At 53.4% G+C, this 13,106-nt stretch overlaps 2 protein-coding genes across 2 annotated transcripts; one reads left to right on the top strand and one right to left on the bottom strand.

Moving 5' to 3' along the window:
- Window positions 1–172: 172 nt before the first annotated feature.
- NDUFA13 (NADH:ubiquinone oxidoreductase subunit A13) lies at window positions 173–7,768 on the bottom strand. The gene is made up of 5 exons (XM_033135194.1): window positions 7,621–7,768; window positions 2,318–2,396; window positions 1,014–1,085; window positions 535–604; window positions 173–357 (listed from the first exon to the last, which is right to left on the bottom strand). Exons 1-5 carry the CDS (start codon window positions 7,712–7,714, stop codon window positions 238–240), a joined length of 435 nt encoding a protein of 144 aa, XP_032991085.1. The 5' UTR covers window positions 7,715–7,768; the 3' UTR covers window positions 173–237.
- A 124-nt stretch (window positions 7,769–7,892) lies between these two features.
- Window positions 7,893–9,901, top strand: TSSK6 (testis specific serine kinase 6). The gene has a single exon (XM_033135193.1). It carries the CDS (start codon window positions 8,522–8,524, stop codon window positions 9,341–9,343), a length of 822 nt encoding a protein of 273 aa, XP_032991084.1. The 5' UTR covers window positions 7,893–8,521; the 3' UTR covers window positions 9,344–9,901.
- The last annotated feature ends 3,205 nt before the right edge of the window (window positions 9,902–13,106 follow it).

The following is a 13,106-nucleotide window of genomic DNA, read 5'->3' as shown; positions in this document are numbered from 1 at the left end:
AGGCTGGTAGTGGATCCAGGGGCTGCCTCTGGGTGTTTTTGAGGCCATCTTGTTTGGTGTTTTCCACAGAACCACCAGGTCCAGTCCCCGTGTCCCCACACCACGTGTGACCCAGTAGCGCCCCTCCTCCGCCAATCACTCAGTCCCCGGCACACAGGCGGGCACACAGGCGGGCAGGTGTCCGGAGCTTTTATTCTCGTGTGGGGAGGGGAGAGGCTCCGCGGCTGCGGGGCGGCTCTACGTGTACCAGATGAAGCCATAGGTGGCATTGATGATCTCCTCATTCGTGCGCAGTCCATAGAGCTCGCCCATCATGGGGGTCACCCAGCGCGTCGTGTGGAACACAGATTCACCCACCTGCAGGGACAGCGGGTATAGGCTGGGGTGCAGCTGCCTCCTCGGTCCCACACAGCCTGCTGGCCACTGTGTACGAAGCTTCTGCCTTCCCCTATCACCCACTACCCCTTTCAGCCCAGGTTTCCCAGGCCACTGCTGCAGTGGCTTAGACCCCTGCCCTGCCTGCCAGGGACCCACCTTCCAGTCAGGCACATCCTTCATGATGATGGCTTCTTCCTCCAGGTTCTCCCGAAGTAGCTGCAGGATCCTGCAAGGACAGAGGAGGAAGTGGGGGGGGGGCCTGAGCACCCCAAGGGGCCCCTGCCTAATGTACCTGCCAGAACCCTCCCAATCCCGCATCTCCATCATCTTCTGCCAAGAGATGGAGGAACCTGCACACACTGACCCCTCTTTTCTTCATTCCCTCTCCCTGGCAAACTCTTACTATCCTCCTGCTCCAGTCCCAACACCCCCTCTTGCAGGAAGCCTTCCTGTCTTCCCCCTTTGCTCTCCACATTAATTAAGTCAAGTCTAGGGCCCTCTTAAAGGACTGACGGCAGTCCCATGTGTGTGCAAGACGCAGCTGTCAGTCTCCATCTGTGTGCTGGCTGTGTCCCGCGCTGCAGGCTGGGACACTGAGGCCTGTGCCCTCCTGACCCTGGCCGTGGCGGCCCCACCTCCGGTCCTTCTCTGCCTGCAACAGCGGCATCAGCGCGATACGAGCCTCCAAGTCCTCGATCTGCAGGCGCCTGTGACACCCCAAAACCAACACTGGGATCAGATCAGGGTGGGAGGGTGGGGGGAGGGCAGGCAAGGCAGACCCTTGACATTCAGGGTGCTGCATGGGGAAGGGGGTTGGGGGAAGAGGCAAGCAAGTGGGGCAGGGTGGGCTCTGCCCACCAGAAGCCCAAGATGGGGGGGCCCAGCTGGCGCAGGCGTTGGTCCACAAGACTGCTGGCTTCACACTTTCTTTTCAGTTAAAATCCTTTTTTTAATCCTAAAATTAGCCTGGGATAATTGCAGTAAAGGGGGGAGGGGGGCATTCATCACGGGGCTCTAGGCCTTACAAAACCACGTCCCCTTCATCTCAAAATAACCTCGGGTGTGAGCCCCAGGCAGGCGGCTCCTTTCTTCTCCCGGCTTTTCAGCGTCTTCCAAGCCACCAGCCCTGTCTGTGCTGAGGGGTGGGGGGAGTGGAGCTGGATGGGCCCAGGGAGTGGCTCCGACCCTGTCCGCTCATTACCAGGAATCTTACAAAGGCACAGGGAAGGGGCAAATGCACTTCTGCCCCTGTCCCCCTGCCCCATTCCTCAGGCTGCTGCCCTCACCACAGCCACACAGTGCAGTCACTACCATGTCCCCCTGGGAGTCTGCGCCTGGTCTCGCCTGTCCAGTGTGGGGACCCTAGCACAGAGCACCCTTACTTCATTCAACAATGGGGGGCACCCTCCATGAGCTGGGCCTTCTCCAGCACCAACCTCAGGGATTCCTGGCTTCATGGGGGGGCGCTAAGGACACATGACACAGGGGGGACAGGGTGCAGAGGCCCAGCCAGGGGGGCCCCGTGAGGAAGAGTCAGCTGGCAGGGCGTCAGGCGAGCTCACGAGCAGCTGCAGTCGGAGCCGAGACCCCCGCAGGCCGTGGCTCCTCCAGCCCTGCACGGCGGGCCCTTGCCTTGCACGATCTGCTTTCGGAGCCCTTAGAGCATCATGGCCTGGTCACCTGGACAAAAACCTGCTATGAGAACCTGTCCCAGGCCTGCCCCTCTACCTCCACCCTACGAGCTATCCTAACCTGGACCCTCCTGTCGCCAGCAGCAGAGGCCGAGGGGTGCCTGGGTAACACCTGGAGGCAAGCTCCTTGCTTACTAGTTAATTCTCAGTGGTACAGCCCAGAAACAGACCTGCTGGGTCGCCAAGGCCTGGGGGTTGACCAGGGGCCCTGATGTACCCAAAGTCCAAAGGCATGGGCCCACCCTCACCTGCGCTCGCGGTTCCACTTCGCTATGCTCCAGTACCCGAAGAGCAAGGTCCCAATGCCAACGGCGAACATGCTGTAGCCTGTGGACAGAGAAGCACCAGCTCAGCACCCGCAGAAGGGACAGGCCACCCTTGTCATTTCTTCTTGTGAAGCATAATCCACTCACTGTGCAAAAATATTCCACAAATATGGACGAGGGAGAAGGTGAGAGCCCGTGACCCCTTCCCAGAGATGGCTCACATTTCTTCAGACTTTTTCTTTTTTTGGTCTCTGGGGAATGTCCACCACCCCTTCTCTTCTCCGCAGCTACAGAACACTTTCTATCACGGTCACCCACTCTGTGGGCAGGGGACATCAGGCTGCCTCAGCTTCTCTCTTACAGGCAAGGCTGTGCCCCTATGCTGGGTTTTCTGGAAGGTAGAGGCAGGGCAGGGACTGCAGAAGGGCCCATGGGTCTAGATGTTTACGGCTGGGTGGCCTCGGCTCCACCATCTTCTAGAAGTTTGGTTCCCAGTCAGTTGGCCAGTCCCCAGAGGAAGTTTGGTGTCCATGGCTGGGTCCCAGCTCCATGGGGGCTCCTGGCTACCTGGGCCACCTCCCTGCATGCTGCCCACAGGGGGCTGGATGGGGCTGCCAGAAGCACGCAGTGCCCTGCAGGGGCTGCCTACTACCTCCTGGGCTCCTGGGGTGCTGCTGCTCCAGGCCCAGCAGGGTCAATCCCCCATGCCCAGACTCCAGGGGACAGGCTGTCATGAATATTTACTGAGCACCAGTGGGCATTCAAGCTGTAATCCTGACTGACAGACTGTGGGCCTCATGGAGTCTTCAGGGAGGCCCGGTCACCTGGGGCCTGGTTCGCCCTGCACCCCCTCATCTTTCGAGCCTCATCTCTTCTTTGGCCAGCCCTCGTGGTTGCTGTGACAAATGGACACACTCAGCCAGGTCAAAATCCAGTTAATACCCAGTAAAGGACCTATAAATGGTGGGTAAGGCCACTCCCTGGGTCTTGTGGGGGGACAAAGTGGGGGCTCTTTCTTCTTCAGCTTGGCTCCTGCACAGAGCTCATCACACACCTCTCCTGGACCTGGAGATAAATGAGACATTAGCTCCATTTTTCCCCTTTTAGATCAACCAGTTAAAAACCACCGCGTAGGGTAAGACAGTTCCCCATTATGGGTCCAAGTCAGCGAGGGCACCCTGGTTCCTGTGCTGAGAGGCAGGAGCCCTCCGGGCACATTCAACTACTGGCTACTTGTGCTGGGCATTTCAGCAGAGCGGCCTCATTCTTTTCAATAGCTGCACAGAGGCCCAGGGGCCTCCTCTTCTGAGGAGGACAGATCTGGGCTCTTTGTCAAAGCCCCATGCCCTTACACCAAGCACCCAAGTATGGGCCCATCTGTGAGATAAATCCAGGACTAAGGCGGCCTTTACAATGGTGTGGTTCTAACTCATCTCTTCCTCACTGACGGCTTCGAGGGTGGGACCCCAGGTCTCTCTGGAGCTGCCAATACGGTGGGGAAGGCCGAGGGGCATGCCGGAAGGGTGTGCAGGCCGTGCCTAAAGAAGACCTAAATAAATGGAAATGCATCCCGTGTTCACGGATCAGAACCTAACATTGTTCAAATGGCAGCACTCTACAAATTTAGTTACATTCAAAGCAGTTCCCATCAGAATCCCAACCATCCCCTCCCCCCATCAAAAACCCAACCTTCCCCCCACAGGCCCACAGAAATTGACAAGCAGATCGTGAAATTCATATGGAAATGCAAGGGACCAGAACAGCCAAAACCATTCTGAAAAAGAAGAACAAAGTTGGAAGACTTGTACTTCACGATTTCAAAACGTGTCACGCAGCTGTGTGTACCAGGCAGCGTGGCTCTGGTATAAGGATGGACATGGACATCGATGGAACAGAGCTGAGTCCAGAAATAAACCCTCACATTTATGGTCAATTGATTTTGGACAAGGGTGCCAAGACAATTCAATAGGGAAAGAATAGTCTTTTCAGCAAATTAGACAACTTGATAGCCACATGCAAAATAATGAAATGTGCTCCTTCCTTCACCATCCACAAAAATTAACTCCAAATGGATCTTATCTTAACGTAAGAGCTAAAACTATAAAACTCTTAGAAAACAGAGGAGTCAGTCTCGGTGACCTTGGATGAGGCAAGGGTTTCTTACGAGACACCAGAAGCACAAGAAACAAAAGAAAAAAAAATAGACGAATTGGACTTCACTGAAATTAAAAACTTTTTTTGCTACAAAAAAAAAGCATTGACGAGCTGAAAAGACCGCCTATGGGAGAAAGGGAGAAAGTACTTGCAAATCATGTATCTGATAAGAGATTTGGTATCTATAATATGTAAAGAACTATCAAAACTCAGTAAAAAGATAAATCCAATTTAAAAACGTGTAAAGGATTTGAATAGTCATTTCTCCAAGGAAGCTGCACAAATGGCCAATAAACACATGAAAAGATGCTCAACACCATTAATCACCAAAGAAATGCAAATCAAAACCACAATGAGATACCACCTCATACCCTCCGAGGATGGCAAGACTCAAAAAAAAAAAGGAAAATAATTAAAATAATTAGTACTGTTCAGATGTGGAGAAACTGGAACTCCTATCCATTGCAGGGGGCAACATAAAAGAGTACAGCCAATTTGGAAAACAGTTTGGCAGCTCCTCAAAATGTTATTTGTGGAGTTACCATATTTACCATGGAGTTACTGTGACCCAGCAATTATACTCCTAGGTGAAATTTCACCTAAAAAGAAATGAAACATATGCCACATATACACGTGCACACCTGTGTTCATAGCAACACTGTTCACAACAGCCGAAAGGGTAGAAACAACTCAAATGTCCATCAAGTGGTAAATGGATACACAAAATGTGGTCCATCCATACAAGACTATTATTCAGCCATGAAAAGGAATGAAGCACTGTCAACCACAATTTTAAAAAATATATTTTAAAAAGCGTATAAAATGGTAAAAAAAAAAAGATGTTTTCAAAGATGAAAAAAAGGAATGAAGCACTGACACACTACATGAACATTAAAAACATCATGCTGAAAGAAATCAGCAAAAAAGGACACATTGTGAATGATTCCATTTATATGAAAAGTCCAAAAGAGGCAAATCCAGAGACATAAAGCAGATTAGCGGTTGTCAGGGGCTGGGAGGAGAACGAGAAGTGACTGCTGATAGGTAGGGGGTTTCTTTTGGGGGCGATGAAAGTTATAAATTTAGATCATGGTGAGTTGCACAACTGCAAATAAACTAAAAATCAGTGATTAGTACACACGAAATGGGTGAATTGTACGGTACGGAATCCCAATAAATATATTAAAGACACAAGAAAAAAAAAGGCCACACACTAGGCACAGGAGGGAGTACAGAGAGGAGCTGGGTGTGAGAGATGAGAGGTGGGGACAGCAGTCACTTTGGGCGTAGCTTGGATTAAAGGCAGCCTGAGCCAGCTTGTCACTTTCTAGGACGCTAGTGGTGAGTGGTCCGGGGAAAGCAAAGGGCAGCTGGTGCCAGGTGTGGGGCCACAGTGCCTTGACAAGAACAGGGGACGGTAGGACTAAGGGAGAGAGGGGCGCTGTAGACCACGGCTCAAAAGAGGCAAGGCTGGAGGGCCAGGAGGACAGAAGATGAGGGCAGGGCGCAGGCTGGAGCACAGGGCCTTGCACTTGCTCTTCCCTCCTCCTGGGGGACTCCTCCTCAGAGAGGTACCTTTGGCCCACACCGGCTAAAGCAGGCCCCACTACTCGCCACAGCAGGAAATTCTGGCGTGATGTGTCTGTCTCCTCAGCTAAACAGTGAACTCCTTGAGATGGGGCCTACAGCCACTGCACACTCCACAACTAGTTACTGAATGAATGAGCATATATAAACAAAGACCATACCACCAAAAGTGTATCTTCCTCACCCCTGTGCAGCCAAGAAAGACTGGGGTGGGTTTGTATGTGTTACAGTGAAAGTAGGTGTAAAAGGGTATGATTAGGAGACCCAACCCCAGGGAGTGGTATTGAAAGCCCATGGGAGACACAACTGTGTCATGAACAGGAAGAGGACTGTGATAAAAGGTATGTTTGTGACTTAAAAAAGAGAGACGCTGACTGGGGGGAGCCCAGGGAGGCCTGATGGCTGTAATCCCTCCGCAGCCTGGTCTGGATAGAGGTCACACAGGAGTCTATGTGTAAACAGACATCATGCAGCACACTCGAGGGGTGCACGGACCTGGGTGTTAAGTTATACCTTCAGAAAAGAAACGAAGAGACTCAGATTACATTATATTCATTCAATCTTCTCTAGGACGAGTAGAGTGGCCCCATGTGGTGCCAAATCTAGCCTATAACCTGTTTTTGTATGAACACTTTTAGGTCTTATAAACAGTTTATAAAAAGCAGCAGCAGTCGACAAAGACCACCTGGCCAGCAAAGCATAAAATATTTATCTGGCCCTTACAGAAAAAGTTTGTCATCCTCTGTTCTGGGATACAAAAAAGCCAAGAAGGGGAGGGGGAGGATGAGTTTTCACTTGACATTAACTTTTCTACTGTCTGAATTATTACACTTTTTTTTTTTACCATGCCCATTAATTTTTAATTAAGGCAGGATTTGTATAACATGCAAAGTAAATTTAAATGTAAAGTCTGATGATCTACAGCAAATCTATTCACCCTTAAATTTTTTTACATTTCTTTGTATTTCTCCGGTAACCCTGGGTGCAGAGTATGGGCGCCTTTTACTTTCTCTCTTACATTGTTCTGTGATGAATCTAACACCAAATTTTTAAAAGTTACTTAGAACATTTGAAAACGTGAAGAACACATATTCCTGAACATCCTGCAGGTGGGGGCCACCAGCGAGGAACCCCGCACAGAACATCTTTTAAATTCCCTCGGTGTTCCGAGTTTTGGCCCCAGCTTCGCTCTGGGTGTTCCAGGCGGGAGAGGTCAGTTGCCCCACCTGTGAAACCGAAGCGTGGCGGAGGGCCGGGGGCGACGGGCGCAGGCTAGACTAAGCTCAGGTCAACCTACCGTGAAATGGGAATCATTAACAGGACCGACTCCTGGGCTCTTACGAGGAAATAAAGGGCTCAGTAATCGCTCCACAGGTTACAGCAGTTACCGTTATTGTTACCACTGAAGCTATCTGGGATCCCCAAGCTCCGCCTCTCGTCACACCGCAGGTAAACTGAGGCCCGCTAGCCTCCCCAGCGTCCCGCCCCTGCCGCGGCGCCCCGAAGGCCCAGATCCTGACACCCCGGCGCAGGCGGACACTGACCCGACACTCCCCGACGCGGAAGGTTGCGCTTGTAATCTATGGGGCCGTAGCCCCCCGGAGGGGGCATGTCCTGCTTCACCTTCGACGCCGCCATATTCGTAGGGACTTGCACCTCCGGCCGCGGACGGAAGTGACGTAGCCGGCAGCCGCCGCCGCCACTATGAGTGTGGCGGAAACTGTCGCGCTTGTGTTGGGGCTGGGCCAGGGAACCGAGGGCGCTGGTGTAGCGACCCTACACCAGCTAGTGCTGCGGGGCCCGGCTGCGACCGAGGAATCCTTCTTTACTCTTCTCTCGGCCGGGGCGTAGCCGCCTGGAGCCCGTCGGGTCGCCCGGGTCCTTGCACTAAAGGACATCGCGTTGACCTTCTCTCTGGGGCATTGCTCAGGGCTTTCAAGATCCCGAGAGGGCCAGTTCGCCGAGCTAAGCTCCCTTTCCCGTTTTCTCCCAGTCGGGAGCCCAGGGCTCCACATGGTCGGGACTGGGTACAAGAAGTTGGTGGGGCGGCTACTCCTTGTATTTGTTACTCGCGAGGAGCCGTCCCAATCCCAGGCACGGATTCCGCTCCCCAGTGGCGGTTGAGAGCCCTTGCTAGTGGCCTCTCATCGGGAACTGGACCATTTAGAGAGATTATGAGTCACAAAGCCGTAGGGCCTTGGGGGACTCCGGCGGGGCGGGGTCCGGGGGAGCCCACCCCGAGGCGGGGTGACGCCCGCGGTCACTTCACAAGGCAGAAATTGTTACCTGGGCAATAAAAGGCACCGCGGCGTTGGGGACCCGGGAGTGGGCACATGGGGGTGCGGGTGTGCAGGTGCCAAGCGCCATGGGTTAGGCCCGAGATCGGAGTCCGGCCGCCCCCCGACAGCAGCCGTCTCCTGCTCCCCGCGCGCCCCAGGCGCCACCATGTCGGGCGACAAACTCCTGAGCGAACTCGGCTATAAGCTGGGTCGCACAATAGGTGAGGGCAGTTACTCCAAGGTGAAGGTGGCCACGTCCAAGAAATACAAAGGCACAGTGGCCATCAAGGTGGTGGACAGGCGGCGCGCGCCGCCCGACTTCGTCAACAAGTTCCTGCCGCGTGAGCTCTCCATCCTTCGGGGCGTGCGGCACCCGCACATTGTGCACGTCTTCGAGTTCATTGAGGTGTGCAATGGGAAGCTGTACATCGTGATGGAGGCGGCTGCCACTGATCTGCTGCAGGCCGTGCAACGCAGCGGGCACATCCCCGGGGGGCAGGCGCGCGACCTCTTTGCACAGATCGCCGGCGCTGTGCGTTACCTGCATGACCACCACCTGGTGCACCGCGACCTCAAGTGCGAAAACGTGCTGCTGAGCCCAGACGAGCGCCGCGTCAAGCTCACGGACTTCGGCTTTGGCCGCCAGGCACACGGCTACCCCGACCTGAGCACCACCTACTGCGGCTCGGCTGCCTACGCATCCCCCGAGGTACTCCTGGGCATCCCCTACGACCCCAAGAAGTATGACGTGTGGAGCTTGGGCGTCGTGCTCTACGTCATGGTCACCGGGTGCATGCCCTTCGACGACTCAGACATTGCCGGCCTACCCCGGCGCCAGAAGCGCGGCGTTCTCTACCCTGAGGGCCTCGATCTGTCCGAGCGCTGCAAGGCCCTGATCGCCGAGTTGCTGCAGTTCAGCCCATCGGCCAGGCCCTCGGCGGGCCAGGTAGCGCGCAACGGCTGGCTGCGCTTAGGGGACTCCGGCTAAAAGCCGGGGTTCCCTCCATTCCCACCGCCCCGAGCACTGCGCACGCGCGAGAGGCGCGCTTCCAGAGTCCCGCGAAGCCGTCGCGTGCCAGTGCGCATGGGTTCTTTTCCCTTCCCCTCTTCCTCGACGGCGGGGGCCTCAGTCGCCCCTGTTTGGAATCTAGTTCCTCCACAATCCGGAGAGCCAGGAGGGCGCGTGCGTATTCTCGATTCCCCGCAAGAAGGCCCCGGGAGGGGGCTGGACGAGGGGGAGAGAAAAGCATTGCGCCTGCGAGGAATGAGCGACCACTGCCCGGCGGGTGTCTGCTACCTACGTGGAGGAGCTGCTGGCGAGGGCAGGAGCACAAAGAGTGTCCGTTGCCAGCCTGCCGCGCTTGCAGCTGGGGGGGATGGCGCGCTCCAGGAGCTGCCCCGTTTGTAATTTGCAATAAACTCGCTCTTCCTCGCACCTGGCTCTAGCGATGGCCCCCTTTTACAGAGCAGGGGAGAGGGGTTCGCTCCCCGAGGCAAAGCAGGCGCGGGTGCTCCATTTTAGAGAAAGATTTGTTTTTGCTCCAATTCTCAAAAGGGAGTTGGGAGGTTTCGTACCCGGACCTTTTGGGTCCCCCAGCCTAAGCAGAGTCGAAGGGGCTTTGAGGTCGTTCCCTGGGGTCGTGATGATTCTGGGAATGGAGATGCTGGTCTAGGGAACAAGGACTCAGCACCCTTCTCGTGTTTAAGGATGGAATGGAGGGAGGCAGGGGATGTCTCCACATAAGCTGAGCGTTTAGAGGTGAGGAAATTGAGGCCCACACAGATTTCACCTGCCCGAGGACACAGCTGCGATTTGAACCCAGATATGGCTGAAGTGGGGTAGGGAGGTGGTGGCAGCTCTCCTCATGAGCGCCCCTTCCTTGGTGAGGGTAAGAGGCTAGGGAGGTCAAAGCTGAGGTGTGAGTCCACCCAGCAAGCTGGTTCTTTCAGTCCCGTCTTTCCAGTCCTGCGTTTATTGAACAACTGCCCTCCCAAGCTCTGGGACTCAACAAAGGCTTAGATCCACCCCTGCCCTCAGGGAGGTGGCAAGTGAAAAGTGAAGTAGAAAAGAATTGCGTGGGAATTAAAAAAAAAAAAAATTAAGTTACCTTGTGCTACATGCCGAGTGGGGGTTGACCCAGGAGGGATTGAAGCAGATATTTGAGCTGAACCCTAAAGGAATCAGCCACTGGAAACAGCAAGTGTTCCCCGAGTTCCCAAACAGGATGGAGCTGGCAGTGTTTGAGAAATGACTGGGAAGCTCCTGTGGTTGGAATGGAGAAGAGGTGAAGAGGTAAAGGGGTTATGTCTGTAGAGGAGACCCCATAGAGCTTGGGGGAAGATCGGGCTTTCTACGTTACTGGTATGGGAAGCGTCTCCTAAACTTTAATCCTGCCTCCATCTGAGGCCCATGACCAGTCTCTTGAGGAGGCTGCTCAGCGAGTCTGACCTGCCCCACCCCTGCTCACTCACCATCCATGGCTCTCAGGTGTCCTGGGGATTAGGTGCCAGCTCTCCCTTCACCCCCTTCAAATAGGCTGTGTCCCCACCCCACTCATTTTGCAGATGAAACTGAGGCTAAGAGGGGGAGGACCTTGCCTCCAATCCTGGCTGGTTCACATCTACAACAGAAAACCCAACCCTTCTGGTTTACACTGGAAGGGTGCATCTCCTGACATGGACCATACCTCAGGCTCTACACCTGGAAAATGGGAGCAGGAATTCATCCTTGGGGTTGTTGGCAAGGGCTGTGGCTCACTGGAGGACTGTACCTCAAGCCTTCTCAAGGCTCCCACTGCACTCAGAATAAAACCCCCATTCTCACCCGTTTCCCGTGGTCCAGCCACTCTGCTTTTCTTGTCCTCGACCTGCCAGGCTTGGGCACACCTCTGAGACTTTTCACCAGCTGTTCCTACTCCCAGCAACACTTTCTCCTTTTCATTCAAGATACGGCCTAAAAGATCACCTACTCCATCATTCCGTTCCCTCTTGGCCTTTGTCACAGGTACATTCCCAATGCCTGGGGTATGGCACAGGCCTTTTTCTGTCCCTCACTGATGAATCTGTATGAGCAGTGGGCCAAAGTATCCTCTCGCTCCATGGCCACACAGACATGGCTTCATTCAGAAGGAACAAGGTTTCAGGGACCAGGGCGAGTATCCCATTTGTTAGCAGGAGGAACTGAGACTCACCCCTTGTCTGCTGAGGAGCCTGTGGCTGATCCAACAAAGACTTACTTGAAGGTTGAGTGCAGAGCCAAGAAAGCACCGCGTTAAGTGTGCTTCTCGCCGTCCGAGTTGCAGCTTGGGGCACCAGTCAGGGTGTTACAGGTAGACCAGGATAGGTTTGGGTTTAATTTCTGTCATCAGCTCTGTGCCTGCCCAGGTGAAACCAAGCTGGCTATTGGGGAGAGCAGTTAGCCCTCCACCCCCCGCCACCATCACAGTCAGGATGTCTCAACAACAAAAAGAACCAGCAAGAAAACAAAAGCACCTAGGAAAACAGTGGTAACATTACCAGTGATCAGTTCTCACATTACGAGTAAAATTTGAAAGTGTCAACCACAAAACTTTCACCAGTAATTGTACATTTCAGGGCCTCGCTGGGTGGCTCCATCTGTACTTAGAACCCACACCTATAATATCCTGTCCTGCAGCAGACACCCAGTGTGGAGCTAAGCCTGAAAAGCACTTCGGAAAAACCAATCACTCCAGGCTGGAAGCTGGAAAGGAACTAAGAGCCAGCCCAAGGGACAAAATCCACTGGACTCACCACTCTCTCCCAAGCCACAAAGCCCCAGGTTTTGGTGGAGATGGAGGCCTGGGGGCAAGGCCATGGGGCCCAGTTGTGAAAGACTCCCTCCCCATGGCAAGTGAAGTTTGAAAGAAGCCCAAGCAGATGTCTCAGCCTTTGCTCCCCCGTTAACCAAGGGTCACCCTGCGGCACTTTCCAGCCTCCAACCTGCCCCAGCAATGGGATGAAATAACGCAGGGAAATCAGGGCTGAAGGGACAAAAGAAAAATACAGCCAACACATAGTCCATTTCTTTATTGTTCTTCAGGTTCTAAAACTTCCTCATGACACCATGTATAACCATTGATTCCAGCCTGTTTATTGGAACGTCTATTCTGGATTGGTGGTCAACTTTTTTGTTTTACATTATCAAAGATTTAGTCACAATAAATACAAGTGATTCCCCCCCAAAAAAAATCCACCTCCCAAATACCCTGCACTAGTGTAACTGTTTATTACACTTTCTTTGTTAAGAATTATAAAACTTTAGCTGTCATTTAAAAAAAGCGCAGTCCAAGTTCTTTAGGCAAACGTTATGTGCAGCATAAGTCGGCATAAAAAATAAAAATTAAAAAAAAACCCCTATGGCAGAGCAACAAGGACCACCTTTTCCATTACTGACACCCGTGAGGAGAATGTTTGTTTCTATTACTTATACAGACAACTCCTCCCCGTCTCTCCATCCACAGGAGAGTGACTTGGGGACACACAGCAAGGTTGTACTCAGTCGCTTCTTTCATTCCCTCTACATTAGGGCTAACTTTTTGCTTCATGCTCTTCTTGAAGACAACCAGGACCAGAGGCCCCTGGAGAAGTGCCATTCTCAGCCTTGTTCAAAGGTGTGGGCCCGCTATCAGTTTGGATACTGGGGACCACAGTCCCCATGACATGGGCAGGACAGCCAGAGCCCTGGGTAGCTCCCAAGGGGATACACGTAATACCTGTAATATGCACTTAGC

Source organism: Rhinolophus ferrumequinum, chromosome 18, assembly GCF_004115265.2.
Source record: "Rhinolophus ferrumequinum isolate MPI-CBG mRhiFer1 chromosome 18, mRhiFer1_v1.p, whole genome shotgun sequence".
In the NCBI taxonomy this organism is placed as follows: Eukaryota; Metazoa; Chordata; class Mammalia; order Chiroptera; family Rhinolophidae; genus Rhinolophus; species Rhinolophus ferrumequinum.
Note: the sequence above shows the minus strand (reverse complement) of the source record. Positions and strands in the feature narration are given on the sequence as shown.